This window comes from Apus apus, chromosome 1 (assembly GCF_020740795.1).
Source record: "Apus apus isolate bApuApu2 chromosome 1, bApuApu2.pri.cur, whole genome shotgun sequence".
NCBI lineage: Eukaryota > Metazoa > Chordata > Aves > Apodiformes > Apodidae > Apus > Apus apus.
In genome coordinates this window covers 78779920-78794874 of record NC_067282.1, presented here as the reverse complement: position 1 = coordinate 78794874, position 14955 = coordinate 78779920, and the positions used below count along the sequence as shown (strand labels likewise).

The 14955-nt window shown below is 42.4% G+C and overlaps 2 protein-coding genes across 14 annotated transcripts in view; one reads left to right on the top strand and one right to left on the bottom strand.

Annotated features, from left to right (window-relative positions):
- Window positions 1–6598, bottom strand: part of ARL13B (ADP ribosylation factor like GTPase 13B) — a 45122-nt gene extending 38524 nt beyond the window's left edge. For 2 of the 11 annotated variants that reach the window (XM_051608573.1, XM_051608571.1), the window contains exons 1-2: window positions 6041–6509; window positions 1400–1570 (exon numbers count right to left, since the gene is read on the bottom strand). In XM_051608573.1, the coding sequence (XP_051464533.1) occupies window positions 1400–1468 (69 nt within the window). In that variant the 5' untranslated portion in view covers window positions 1469–1570; window positions 6041–6509. Of the gene's footprint in view, window positions 1–1399; window positions 1571–6040 lie in introns of all 11 variants that reach the window. The other 9 variants (XM_051608568.1, XM_051608574.1, XM_051608566.1 and 6 more) reach the window with 8 other exon arrangements.
- A 191-nt stretch (window positions 6599–6789) lies between these two features.
- The window catches only part of PROS1 (protein S), a 35592-nt gene continuing 27426 nt past the window's right edge, over window positions 6790–14955 (top strand). Inside the window, exons 1-4 of one of the 3 annotated variants that reach the window (XM_051608562.1) lie at window positions 6790–7294; window positions 11703–11860; window positions 12900–12924; window positions 13256–13342. In XM_051608562.1, coding sequence (XP_051464522.1) covers window positions 7216–7294; window positions 11703–11860; window positions 12900–12924; window positions 13256–13342 — 349 coding nt within the window. In that variant the 5' untranslated portion in view covers window positions 6790–7215. Of the gene's footprint in view, window positions 7295–7577; window positions 10184–11702; window positions 11861–12899; window positions 12925–13255; window positions 13343–14955 lie in introns of those variants that run through there. The other 2 variants (XM_051608560.1, XM_051608563.1) reach the window with 2 other exon arrangements.

The window sequence follows — 14955 nt, the reverse complement described above, 5'->3', positions numbered from 1 at the left end:
TGTGGTCACAGTATCCTTAACAACTTCTGTAATTTCATTTCCATTCCCCTGCAATTTTACCCTCTCTCTGCCTTGAAATTGTGCCAATAATAGAAATGTATTTCTCTCTCAACCAGTGCATCTGAACAACCCCTATACAGCATACAACACTTGCACAGACAATACCAGGTGCTGTAAATAAGAGGTACTCGTTGTGCTTCTGTTTAAAGCAGGACATATCTAGGCTACAAACACACATATCAGTGGTGTTGAGTATGTACAATATATTAGCAAACTGATGTACAGTTTAGAATTTATACCAGGACAGGATTTTAAGCAAAGCAACTGGAAAAATGTGTGTGTGTGCATACCTCAGTTGCTCCTATTAAAAAAACGCTCAGAGATGTCACAGGAATTTGCTCAATTTTATGCCCCTTTAAGTGAAAGAATACTAAAAATCTTGTTATTTTCTGTTTTAATGCTATAATAGCATCATACATGAAGTATAATTTAGGCAAATTCTTTTGGAAGGCCAAAAAGCTCTGAGAAAATAAACTAAAAATGAACAGTAGGAACACAGGAGTACTTTAACAGCTAAAATCAGAATGGCCACAAACATTTATGAAGCCACAAATGTCTATAATACCTTGATGGTGTCAGAAAGCTTATTAAATCCAATATAGTTCTTTAAACAGCAGCCCCTTCCATAAAGCCTAAACTGTGTAGCACCAAAGAAAGGAGCAAATCCTCCTACATGAGTGTGAAGCATAAATTGATGTGGTTTGCCCCTTATTTTCCTTCCCCATAGTCAATGAATAGTTTAAAGAAACAATGCACTAATTGTGCAATTAGCAGAGGCTAATTGGAGGGAAATGGATACAGGATGTCAAAATTAAAGTAACAGAAACAAATGAGAACAGCAGCATTCCATTAGCAAGAATAGATCACCAGGCTACCCACAAAATGCAGTATTAAGGTAATTAGGTAATAGTAAGAAAACTAGAACTACACTGGGGCTATAGTCTACTCTTAACAAGGTGTTTTGACACATTGCACTTCAGAATCTCAAAATGCAGGAACTAAATAATTAAGAAAAGACCCAAAAACTTTAAAAAACTTTCTAGATTCGACCCATAATGCTCAACTTGAGGAAACAGTACGCAAAGAGCAGTATTTTGAACTTTATACTTTTCAGTCATAAACAAAGTATCTAAATTAGAGATGACTGAAATTTCATTTTTAAGTTCAGAAGATGTATTGATTCTCTCTTGGAGAAAGAAAAATAAAAATGGATTTTGTCTTGGAATTGAAAAATACAGAAGAATGTGATATAGCAAATAAAGTAACATATAGGTGAGAGAACATGAAATACAGTTTGGGGAGGTGAGCACAGAAACATAAAATACTTTCACAAGTTTACCTGACAGGTTCCTGCCACCTTTTTAACCAGCTGCAGCAATTGGCCATTAGACTGAACATGCCTCTTCATTAGCCATCCAGAGCCATGAAAGCTACAAAACAATGTGGACAGGTCAGAAAAACCCAAGACGACTTGGAGAAGGAGTGCAGAGGCCCAGATGTTACCTTGTCACTGTTGGCAAGAAAAAAAACAACACACAGAAGAAGAAACACGTAGTTAGCCCCTATGTATAACCAAGGCAAGCCATTTCTTTAGCAGCAGCCTGTCTATTCAGAGCGTGCCAAATTCAGTCAGTCCCATGACGGTCGCATTTTGTCCTTCACCTTTGCATCCTCTCACACTTCACCTGCCCCCATTTTACTTATCTGGGCAGCAACAACACCGTACTCATACAAAATAACAACGCAAGACCACTGCACATAGGGAAATTTGCAAGTTAGAGCAGTAAGGCACATCAAGCTATGCAATTCCTTGTGCTTGTATCACTAACACATCCCACAGCTCTGCTGAGTGACAGAGCATAAGGCAAATTTCAAGCATGAGTAAGGCTTGTAAGAACATAACAGGCTAAGACATGAAAAGCAACAAATAATGTCCTACCTGTTAAGTATATTCATTTAACTGTCAATTTATTTTATACAGAAAGATCCCACAACTAGGAAACTGGGTTCTCTAGTGAGTACTTTGAGCAGGTGGCAACTTAATTATCTAATAATTCTCACTAAATTAAAGTATCAAGTATTTCCATCATTTTACAGTCCCACTTTCTACTCTTGAAGCAGGAGAAAGAAACAGAATACTGTGCTTTCTGCTGTTGTTCTGTAGAGCAAACAATGGAGAATGACTGTGTGATCATGTGCATGTGTTTTTTCTTTGCATGCACACATAGCTTTGAAACAGTAAAGCCTACTCAAACCATGCAGAGGCAAAAGCTGCAGAACTCTCTTGGTTATTCAGCTACAACAATCCTACAGCAAGCAACAGTACTTGTCCAGGTAAAGACCTTTCAGCAGCAAGCTTTGGGCAAGTTATCTTGAAGAAATCAAGTCCACAACCTCCCTAGTAAGATGATGTACTGGGTCTGGCTGCTATTTTTTTATTATTCTTTTTTCACAGTAGCCTGTAAAGTACTGTGCTTTGTATTTTTTGCTAAAACACTGCTGACAACACATTAATATTTTGGCTATTGCTAGACAGTGCTTGCACCACATGAAGGCGTCCTCTCTTTCCTACTGTGTCCTGCCCCTCTCTCCCCCCAGTCAGTAGGCTGGGGTGGGCAACAGGTTGGGAGCAGACACCACCAGGACAGCTGGTCTCAACCGATGGAAGGGGTATTCCATACCATATGATGTCATCCCCTGCAAAAAACATAACTCAAGAAAAAGAGGAGGAAGGGTGTTCATGGTTATTGCACTTGTCTTCCCAAGCAGCCGTTAAACATGCTGAAGCCCTGCTTTCCAGAAAATGGCTGAACGTCTGCCCACTGATAGGAAACAGAGATGGAATTCCTCTTTTTGCTCTGCTTGAGTGTGCAGCTTTTGCTTTCTCCATTAAACTATCATTATCCCTATGCACAAGTCTTCTCACCTTCCTTCTATCTTCTCCCCATCCAGCAAAATCACTGGGTGCACCTTTAGCTGTTGTCAAGATAAGACAGCTTTGATGTGAGCACACTAGAATTGTTAACTGGCAGGGTACTGTGCTGGTCACCAAGCTTGCTTGCTTGGCTGCATATTAAAGTCCAGCATTTGTTATTGGCTAGAAAAGGCAGTGTGGATTGCTTCTCCCTTGGGAAAAGGTAAAGCCATTCATGGGGATTACCCTTGCTCAAGATCCCCAGTGCACTCTGTGTGTAATGTGGAAGGATGGGGAAATACAGAGTGTATCTCAAGGAGACTTAAACCTGGGGAAAAACAAGCCATTATTTCAGTTATATGTTATAGGACCAGTATAGCAGGAATCACTTGAACCAAAGGAGAATGAGCCTTGAGAGGAACCAGAGGTGTGTGGCAATGACACAACCCAAGTGGGCCTAGGCATCCAACAGGCCACTTCCCTGTGAGTGACCACCTCCAGAGATGGGGCTCTAGTCATCAACATCTTATTTGGGGAAGGGGCATGGGGGTGCTATGGAACAGGGGAATAACATCTGTGCATACATCATGGGACAGGGGATCATGGTTCATGACATACCAGTCTTTCACCCAGAAATTACTGCAACCCTTGCAGTGAACACCTCAGCTCATAGGCTTGTATCATCTTAGCTCCCATTCTGATCAGCAGCTTAAGCTAAAATAACCCAGCTGAATTCATATCAGAGAAGCCAAGACGTAGACAGATACTCCCAACTGCAAACTTGCCTCCATAAGCAGATTAACTCAGAGTAGTATAACTTCAAATTATCAAAGCACTTCCTAAAACTTGTTTCTCAAAATCCCATTTTTAAAAAACAAAACAACAAAGAAATTTATTTCAACATTCAAATTATAACTAACATCATATTACCTCCAATAAGTTAAATTATTCAGAAAACTGAATCATTAAATATGATTATTTTCCAAAGTTGTCATCTTCCCAATCTAGATGAATTAAAGTGAAAAAAACAAATGGAGGAATTCTCCCCAACATATTTTGTCCCTAATAACAGGTAGAAACTGAGAACTCCTCCTGATCTTATGAAGCTGCTGTATTCAAGGATGCCTTTCTGTGGATCTGCCACCATTCAGCATCAGAAACAGGTCAGGTTTCCTCCATAGCAGAGACAACAGGTATTCTTTACATATTTATATTCCATTATACAAGAGCACCCGAGAATAGCTTCTCCACAAGAGACCTTAGAGTGTGAAGAACAGAGAAGTTCCTATAAAAGAGGGAAAGATGATTACAGGTATTAAAATCAGGTTTTAAAGAATCCAAAACACCTCAAAAAAACTCTGACATGCTACACAGTATGGTGCCTCAACTCACAAGCAAGTACCAACACAGCTAACTTTGAGAACATGACTACCCAAATTTTCAGCGAGTTCTGCTGAAAACCAAAATGTAACAGCTGAATGAACAATTCACTGACAAATACAACATCTCCAGTGCCTGAGCATCACCACAGAACTCCCCTCCTATATTACACAGATTGCCTGGCTTTGCAAAATGTCACAAAATTGCTCTATAGCACAGATATGGCCCACAGTATTCAAAAAGGGTTCATAAAATGAAGAAAACTTTGTGAAGAGTGAAAAGCAGAGAACAACTATGGCATAGCAGATTAATCTAGTTTAATTACAAAACCCCAAAAGAGGGTGGTTGGGATGTAACAAACAGCATAAATTCCAAGTAAGATAATTTCCAAAACATGCCACTATTGGAAGAAAGGGCATTGAACATTGCTGATAAAATTATGGTAGAGTGGTATTCTATTTTGTAGAGATTGCATTTCTTGAACTAGCAATAAACAAAAAAAAAATCTCTGAAATACATATGGAACATTTATTTCATATGTTGCATTAACAACATTCAGAAGTTCTTCCAGATGTAATATTTGCCAGCTTGACCTCTTTATGCTTGTTGAGGTGAAGCAAAATCAACATGCCCAAATACTCAAACATACATAAAACTATGTAGTTAAGTGTAATGCACTAAGAATGTCAAAGATCCCATTTATACGTAAGAGAACAGAGGAAGTGCACTACAGAGACTAAGCAAAACTAGACAGATACCAGCATTAACTCTTTACACTCTACATTTAAATCAATAGGCTTTATGCTATATGATAGAGAGTACTGGGTACCAGCAAGTCCAACATCCAGAGTGATCTGATGAGTAAGTTTGCCTTCTTCCATATCAAAGCACAAACCAAGCACCATCGCTGTCAGAGTTTACATACAATATTCTGCCTTTGGTAGAGGTTTTTATGGTAGTGATTTTTTTCAGTGATATCAAGCTCTCATGTTCTTTAAAACATAATAAAACCACTTATATCTAGCCCTCCTCCTAAAGGTTAATTATTTAACTTCCTACTGCCAGACTTGTTTGAATTTTAATCATGAGAACGCTGTATTTTCATTCTATTCAATTATATGTTGAATAGCAAACCAAACAACCGAGTAGCGAAGAACACATTCAGCAAAAATCTGAACACCATCCTCTTTTGCACTGCAGTGCTGTTAACAGGTGCATGAGGTGCAGGCAAGAAGTGCAACGTCTGTAAGGACCGAAAAATACAAGTATTTGTGAGAAATAGTCATAGGACCATACGTTATTCGGTAAACTTACTACAAGACCAGCAGTTCTGCACTTTCCAGCCACGTTCCCGCCCTTCTTGTGTTACTAAGGAGAAGAAAGCCCTAAAATCCAGACTTGGTTCAGGCACGTTTCCTTTATTTGTTTCTTCCACTCCGGGCTACGGTTTTCTCGTTTTGGAAAATCAACGTTTCAGAGAGTAGCTATTCTCTGTCGCTTAAAAACTTCCAAACTGGCTGCCAAACACCCTGCTGCGGACACACACCGACGTGGTTTATATGGCACGACAGGAGCTAAGCTGGAAGAAACGCGACTCGAGCCCCTCCGGCTTGACCCTTCCCGAGCCGCGACCCTACCCGCCAGCCCTCCCGGGAGCTACACCCGCCCCGCCGAGAGCAGACTTACTCCGGAAACGCCTGAAGAGCGGAGGGGGGCACCGCGCCGCGCTGACCCCGCACTGCCACCCTCTCCCGCGGCACACGACGCTTCGGGAAAAACAGGTCCCGGCGGGGCCGGGCCGGGCCGGGCCGACCCGCACAACCGGCCGCCTCAGCCCCGCAACCGCAGCTGCCCGCGCCGCTCCCCCACCGCGCGCTCAGCGGAGCCGAGAGGCCACGAGGCCGCGCAGCGCGAGCGGCAACGGCTCCGCGCAGCCCACCTGCGGCCGCGGCGGCGCTGGCGTTGCCCCAGGCGACGGGAGGCCGCGGCCGAGCTCAGGGAGCGGTGACGTGAAGGCGGAGGAGGCGGAGGAGGAGGCGGCGGCGGCCCCGCTGCCCTGGCCTGGGCTCCGCCGCGCCGGGCCCGGCTCCGCAGCGCCGCGGTCACGTGCCCAGCGCCGCGCTCAGGGAAGCCGCCTATTGGCCAGAGAGGAGATCCCCGCGGCAGGGGGACGCGTAACCCGGCCGGTAACCCCTGGTTACCGGGCAACGGGAGATGGGAAGGGACAAACTTGTCTGCAGCAGCCCGCGGGCGAAGGGAAGCGACGCCGCCGCTCGGGCTGAGAGGCGTTGAGAGGGCGGGCCCGCCACTAGCCAATAGGAGAGGGCGGCTGCCTGGCTGCCCCCGGCGGACCAGCCAATCAGCTGCAAGGGGGCGAGTTCAGAGCGTGCCCCCCTGCGGTCCCCAGGCCCGACCGTAAACAGCGGCGCGTGTGTGCGGGGGCGGCGCGACCCTGCGGCGATGCCCGCCCGGGGTGGGCGCTGCCGGCCGCCCCTCTGCCAGCACCTCCTTGCTCTGCGCCCTCCGGCTCGCTGTGCGCGGCGCGCCGACAGCCGCTCCCGGGGAAGATGCCCGCGAACCCCCGCCGTGGCTGCCTGCCACCCCCAGGGCCTCCCCTCGGGACGGCCCGGCCGCGGGTCAGACGCGGCCCGGCCGCGGCGCTGCCCCTGGCGCCCTGCTGACGCTTCCTCAGGGCAACGCTGCCCGGACACGGCCCAGCCTCCCCCCACGCCCCGCTGCCCCTCCCTCCAGCTCGCAGAGGCTCGCTCGGCCCCGCCGCCCCGGCCGTCGCGCAGAGGAGCCGTCGCGCAGGCAGGGGCGCCGCGTCCGGCCCTGGCCGCCCGTCCCTCCCCGCCGCCGCCATGAGGCCGCGGGGCAGGCGGTGCCTGCCGCTGCTGGCGGGCCTGGCGGTAGCCATCGCCCTGGCGGAGGCTGCGACCTGTGAGTGAGGCGGGAGCGGGAGCGGGGCGGGAGCGCGGGGGCTGAGCGGGGCCCGGGAGCGCGCGCCGTGTCCGTTGGCCCCCCTCGCGCTCCCGGCCGCCCGCCCCGCCGCGGCGGGAGCTCCCCGCGGCGCCGCGCCCCGAGGGCCCGCGCCGTGACCCCCGCGAGCGGGCACGGGGCTCCCGCGGGAGGCCGCGGCGGGGCGGGGCGGGGCGTCCCGGGCCGGGTGGGGGCCGCTGAGGCAGCGCGGGGGCGGAGCGCCGCGGGGAGTTCGGTCTGCGCTGCTTTCTGGGCGTCAGCGGTGGCTGCCGGGGCAGCCGGGCTGCGGGGTTGGGGCCGGTCGCGGCTGGGAAGCCGCTGGCGGCCGAAAACGCGGTTTTGCATCTCGGGGGAAAAGTGTGCTTTCCGGTGGCGCCTGATAACGCTGGGAAGAAAAGTACTCAATAAGTCATGGTCTCAGGACATTGGCATTATTGCGGAGTACAGGCAAGCAGCCCTGACTCTTGATAAGTTCAGACTTACCGGCCTAGGTAAAAACTGCTTGTTCTCACAAATAAAGGCAAAAATCAAAGCTTAGCTCTGTGACACTGCAGTCTTTGAGCACAGAGCTAAAAGAACACTCTGAATTGCAGCTCAGAGTAAGCAAGTTTCTGACGTGTTTTACTAATGATTAAACAGATAGAAGCAAAAACTTAATGTTTACTATTCAAACTTTTGTTTAAATGCTAGGGCTTCTGACTATGAAGGGAATGGTATGGAAAGATTAAAGTTCATTTTACAGCTTCTTTTTGAACAGGTCTTAAAAATAAATCTTCTAATAAGTATTTTGTAACGTTCTCTCCTGTTTTTGTAACACTTTCTGTTCCGTTCTGTTGTCCATCTAGTCCAGTTTACTATCTCTGGCTGTGAACAATGCCAGTTTTCTGCAGTGGGGGAAGAAGAAAAAAAAAAAGAGAGAAAACAGAAACATCTTAATAATGCAGCCTGTACCATTCAATAATCATAAAGGAAAACAGCCTCTTTGCTTTTCTTAGTGCAGCTGCGTTTGGTCCATTATCCAGTGAGGTACACGGTTTGGATAAGATGAAGAAGGAACATAACATAACATAAACCATTGGTTGGCTTTATTTTGATGGCTGCTCAAAGCTTATGTCACGGATGAGCATTTTGGGAGACTCTGGTTGGTGGAATTTTGGAGCTGATTGCAATTTAACAGCTGTACAAACAAGATGATGCCACTTTCTACAGTGGCATCACATGTCCTTTTTGTTCAGTTTCTTGGATCTGAGTTTCTAGAGAGAGCACTAGTGGGCTACAGCTGCTTTCCACACTGGGACACTAGGTAAGCCCTCTGAGCTATACTAGCCCACTTAAAGTAGGTTTATAGTTGAATCTGTGCTACAAAACAATGGGGAGGAAGAACTGAGTCTCATCCTCTCCCCCCTTCTTTCTCAGTGGTGTTAGTTCTAACCAGGTACCAGATACAAGTATCTAAACAGATACTTAATGATCGCTATGCAATGTCGGTATAACACTATTGAATTCTTAAGGCTGTTGAATTCCATAAGTCTTAAGTGATAATCAAGTGAAACACACAGAGTTCATTAAAGGTTAAATATTGGTTTGGCAGGGTCAAAAGTGGAGTGAAGTTTCCTGTAACCAAACTGGCAGTAGCAATCAGGATTTTAAAAAGTTCTTAAATATTCTCTTTTAAATAAAAAGGTCCTGTAATAATCTTTGTAAGGAAAAAAACATTTTAACACTACTAACTCTGTGCATGGGAACTGAAATATTAGCAATAACATATGGAATTTTCTTAAGCTCAGAATTCATAGAAAAATGGCTTAGGAGAATGCTGAACTGCTGTGGTGTAGAGGGAAGGACCTATTTCCATTAGCCCACTGTACTGGAAACATGAGGTCGGTAGTGTTGTATCTGGTGTGATGTCCTCAAAAACACTGCACACACTTAGAATTTTCTTGTGCATTATTTACTGAAAAACTCTGTAAAAAACAAAAATGATGTAGCTAGAGGTCATAACAAGATGATTTAAAGTCAGCCATGAGTTAGGCCTCATCTACACCACACAGCTTCTGCCTCAATGCTATGTCAACATGCTTGCACGGGTAGAAATCTTCAATGTAAACAAAATCAGCAAGCACAATCCACAATTTTACTATTTTGTTGCCACTCCTTTAGCCTCATAACACATGGATTTCTGCATCCTTCTTATTCTTCTCCTTTTATGTAATGACAAACACAGTCATTTACACAAATTAATTAAAATGACTGCTAGCAACAGTTATAAATAAATTATCAAAATCTTTTCTGGCTATGCTTTCCAGTGCAGTTAAGGGCTCAGAAGAGCTCTCATGAGGTCCTTCTTGTCCTGTCATCTCCCTGTGCTTTTTGCCAGGCTCCCAACAATTCATACATTACTGGTGAACTCATGGATTGAGAGAAAAGATTTTGGAGACCCACAGTTGCAGCAGTTTCCAATTCATTGATCCTTCTAACTGCCATAGTAACATGCACTTGCGACACACCTTCAGGTTTGTGCAAGTGGAAAACAGCAGAAGAGGAAAGCAGGCTTGAATAATTTTTTTTTTTTTTGCCAGGAATTTCTGGAAGTGGGAGCCTGGAAAGTAAGATAAGACTTTTCTTTCTCTGAGCAGCTTTCTTGATGCCTTCACCTTACAGAGTTCTTTCCGTTCTCCAGTAAGAAAACCATGTAGATCAACAAGTAAATAAGAAGAAACAAATACCAGACTGTTTCCCTCTCAGATACTTAGTAGTGGGGAAGGGCACAAGCCGACACCTCCTCCATGCATTTCTAACCAACTTGCTGGTTGCTCTCTGAGGGAAAGGTGTGCGTCAAAACTTTGGAAGGTACGCTGTAATAGGGTTCATCTTGAGCTTAGGCAATCTTAACAAATTGCCTTAGCAGAAAGGTTAGTCTATCAGAATGAAAGCAAGTAAATCCAATTTGAAGCAACAAGCTTATCCCACATCAAATACATTTAGGATGCTGTAACACAAAGGTTTCTTCAGGTCTTTATCCAGTGTTGCAAGATTGGAGCACTTTGGAGTGCTATAGTTTTGTTCCTGGTCACTTGATAGAGACCTCTAGTAATGTCTTTAGGATGGTATGGTTTTAGTTACATTTGTTGCCTGAGAGCTATTCTTCCTTCATGTTCTGGGTCTCATTAGCTGCTTGTTCTAATAAGCCTTCTAAGTTTTTTCATTCCTGTTCGCTGTGACACTTGGCTGCTGGCATGTCTTACGAAGGCACTCTGGTTTTGAGGTATTACACACAAACAGTACTGAATTGACTTTGCTTGAATTAGTCTTCTTTGTAGACTACTGATGAATATGTGTATAAACCGTTTCTGGTTTGCACTCCAGGTGTCATGACCCTCACACAGTTGTGCTAGTCTGAGAGATTAAGTTGTGCAAAGGCTGATAAAAGAAGGACAGGTGTAGAAGTGTGGTGCTCTCTAGTTAACATGAGTCAGCAGTGCTCTTTATGAGCTGGACTTTTTCCAATTAGGCTTATCCATTTTTCTCTTAATCACAAGGTATGTACAAAAATTAAACTAATGAGGCAGTTTAATTTAATTTCTTTTCCTGCAGTGTTGTGTGCTCTACAAAGAACATCAAAGCAAACAGACATCTTTCATTTTTAATATTTCTCAACTCATTAATTTGTTCTCCATTTATGTAAAAGTCAATAAAATGACAGTAACAAGATACATGAAAATTAAGTAATGACACATAACATGATGGATTTGGAGTAGGGTTGCATTTTGTCTTGGTAAAATGTCAGTGTATTTTTAGGTTGTCTGTCTTGATATTTCTCAGAATATCATTCTCGCCTTTTACTTTGTCTTGCTCTTTACAGTTCTGAAAAATATAATAACATTAATGTTAATGACATATAATAGGTAACCTGTTTATAAGACATTTGTTTGTCTCATATAAGTTAAATAGAATCAATATATTTCCTTTCAGATCACTGAAGTATGTAATATAAAAGGCTTCACAGCTTTTTTTCACTTATTGGTTGCGTATCTCACTTTAGAATATCCATAGCTTAAAAAAAAATCTTATTCTGAATATGACATTTAACTTCTGCTTCAGGTATGACATTGCACTTTTTTTTTTTTTTTTTTTTGGTGGCTCAGGATTATTTTTATTTTGTCAGAAATAGTTACCCCCCCACACATACAGAAAACATCCTAAGGTTTCTTGCCCCCATTTTCCAAAATTATTGCAAACAGCAAGTCCTGACTAAGTATTTAATTCAGATTTTTTTTAATTAGGTTCTTGTATTTGTCCAGTGCTTATGGTGTTTTTCAGCTGCTAAAAAATAAATAAATAACAACAGAGGTCCTTTGTTTCTATGAAGTTTTATCCCAGCAGTATGCCTCTCAGTTCCTGGTGAGGAAACGTCGAGCAAATTCTTTTATGGAAGAAAGTAAGAAGGGAAATCTAGAAAGAGAGTGCATTGAAGAATTATGCAATAAGGAAGAAGCCAGGGAAATATTTGAAAATAATCCTGAGACTGTAAGTATCTGATGCATATTATGAGATAAGTGGTATTTTTTTGCAGAGTCAAAGCTAGAAGTCCGTAGACTTCAGACTGCAAAGCTAAAAAAAAAGTCCTTACCATGCAGACCAAGAACCAGTTTGAAATTCTTTTGTGTATACAGCTTTCATAATTAATATTGAAGACTGTATAAGCAAAGAGAATAATTGAGTAGGTATTGTTTTAATCACCAGTTTAAGGGCACAGTTGTCTATAAGCGTTACATGTGGGGAAACTGTTGGCTTCAATTAAAATTTTACACAGAGGATGCATGGCAGTGTGGTCCTCCTTTCAATGAAGGGGCTGGACATACCAGTGCAAGCTGGGGAGAACTCTGTTCCTTGGTTCATTCCCATTGCACATTATTTAGTATTAGGTATATTTTATTTTATTTAGCTTTGTACTATTAAAGGTTTATTAAAATATATATGTGGTTAAAATGAATATTTCATTTGCAAACTACATCAATTTCACGTTCTTTCTTGAAAAACATTGCATGTATTTGGATATACGGAGTGTTAAGACTAAATACTTTCAGTAATCAATAATCAGTTGTTTTAAAACTTTCTGGTTTAGTAGCCCTTTTCACTTTATGTAGAATGAATTGCATATGAGATGTTCAGCCTATTCCAGGGTGCTTTGTTTATTTTTGAGTGAAAAAAGGAAATAAAGGAGGCTGCTCTGCATCCATTAACAACATTGGTCAAGATCCCTCCTTTTAAAAAGACCATTTTCCAAGTAATTTTGACATGAAATTCATTTTCATTGCCTTTACTTTGGAAGTGTCGAGTTCAGTGCAGTATCTTAATCTCCACTGAGTCATGTGTTTATTAAATAGTCTGCTGTCTTAGCCTAAACAAGTGATACAGAAAACTTGTTCTATATTCTATGAGTCTTTTTTTCTTTTTTTGTAGTTTTAATACCAATATATTTTAGAACATATCCAGTGATATATTTTGCTGTAATTCTATATACCTTAATTTTTTCTTACTCCCTATTTTTCTTTTCCTTCTACAGGAGTATTTTTATCCCAGATATTTAAGTAAGTACAAAAAGGCCTGAATAACTCTAGAATATCATTCACTAGTCTTCTTATTTGGATAATACCAGTTAATTTTTTCTGCCCGTAGTGCTTAATGATTTCCATGCTGATTATAATACATAGTAGCTCCTAGGCAGTTCTGTGTGCTTAGATCCTGGCAGAGGCACTCAGGAGGCTGGTCTGTGATCAGCTGTCCTTAATATGCCCAGACAAGTTTTCTGATTCAAGCTGTGAGAACAGACTCTTTGAAGATGCCAGCCATAAGCTGTTGTCGTTTCAATCTAAATGAGTGTTTGTATCGTAAGCAGATTGTGTGGGTTTGCATTTGCAGGTTGCCTTGCTTCCCATCGAGCAGGGATTTTCAGGGTTACTGCAGTTACTCCAGATTCTCCAGCTGACCTGAGGGCTTGTGTCAGTGGTAAGTGCTGCTGTTGGATATTTACCTAATGCCTGTAGATCTAAGAACACACACGTACGTGACTGGAAAGCAGTTCACATAGGCAGAAAAAGAGACAAATCTCCATTTAACTCAGGCAAACTCAATAATATGGAACAGAAATTGACCAAAAAGTATTAGGTGAGACAGAGCGTTTCCAGAGCATGTGGTGTCAGGGACTGTTCTTAACTTTATAAAGTATGCTGGAAAAGAGACATCATTTACTGCAGCATGGAAAGCAGATTTTTTTTCCAGAAACATAGGAATTTCCTACACCAATCCATTGTTCCTTAGCATGTCCTCTGTACCATACCATGCATTTAAAAATTGTGCCTGACTCTGCATCTATCAAGTCCTGTTCTGTCAGTTAAGGGAAGAGACCATCTGGTCACTTCTCCTTTGTGTCACTCTTTGGCCCGTAGTTACACTGTAGCCCTTTGTGAAGTGAGTAACATTACCAGCTGAAAAATTCAAATATTAGCTGGAAGACATAATCATTTACTCCAGACATAATAAGATCACAAAACATGAAGCTTATGATGTTGCTCAAATCTTTTATTTTTTATGTGTATGTGTTCTCAAGTCCAGCGTGAATTGTGTTTTTTCTAGTAATTGCACAGGAAGCAATCTGTACCATATTCCCTCCTTGTCACAGTTGAAAAATTTCTCTAAACCTCTTAAACAGTTACAGCCTGGTTACATCAGAGCAGCTTTCAGTTAGATTGAATAGAGATACTTATCCTTAACTGTCTGACACTGAGTTTGTCATTGAAAACAACAGAATCCTTAATAATTACACTGCACAGGGTAACGGATGAACATATTTTCCAGATCACTTTGCTAACGTGACTGCTGTCACAAACTAAAATGTACTCCCGTTCATATAACTCTTGACTCTCATTAGAGGTCTTGGGAGGAAAGATTTAGCAGAATTGTGTTAATGTGCAGTGTTACTGTATTACTCAGTGAAAAAATCTAGTTTACTTCATACTAATTATATTTCTTCATTTGGGTTTGCATTATAAAACCAATTTAAAGAAACTGTTACTGTTGGTCAGTCACCAGGAGAAAGAAGTACAGAGAGTATATTCTTAACATTTCCAAGTGTTTCTGAAGCATAAATGTTCAACGAAATTTATGGACATTTCTGGAAATGAGCTACTGCTGAGAAAGCAGAATTTAAAATTCCCATTAGAACAACATAACATTTTTGTTATGTTTTGTTATGTTGTTAGGTTTTCTGATACTGATACCAAGGGATTTTTATTTTAAAAGTTGTGTCTTTCTGAACATACTAATCCCAATTGTTCTGATATTATCGAAATGAGAAATTCAGTTTTCCTAATTAGAAAGAATTAAATAATTATAAGAATTATAATATGTTTTTAATAATACAGTAGCTAGTTTGAATCTCAAGCTGAAAAAATTCAGGAATAAAAGTAACAGTGCAAACGAATTGAAAGATAATTTTAGTGTTTTCTGGTCTGTCCAAATTACTTATTTCAGAACACAAATGAACAATAATTTAAGGACGTGCATTTCTGGATAAGCAATTATAAGAATATTGACTTTTTAAATCCCCATCTAGGGAGGAA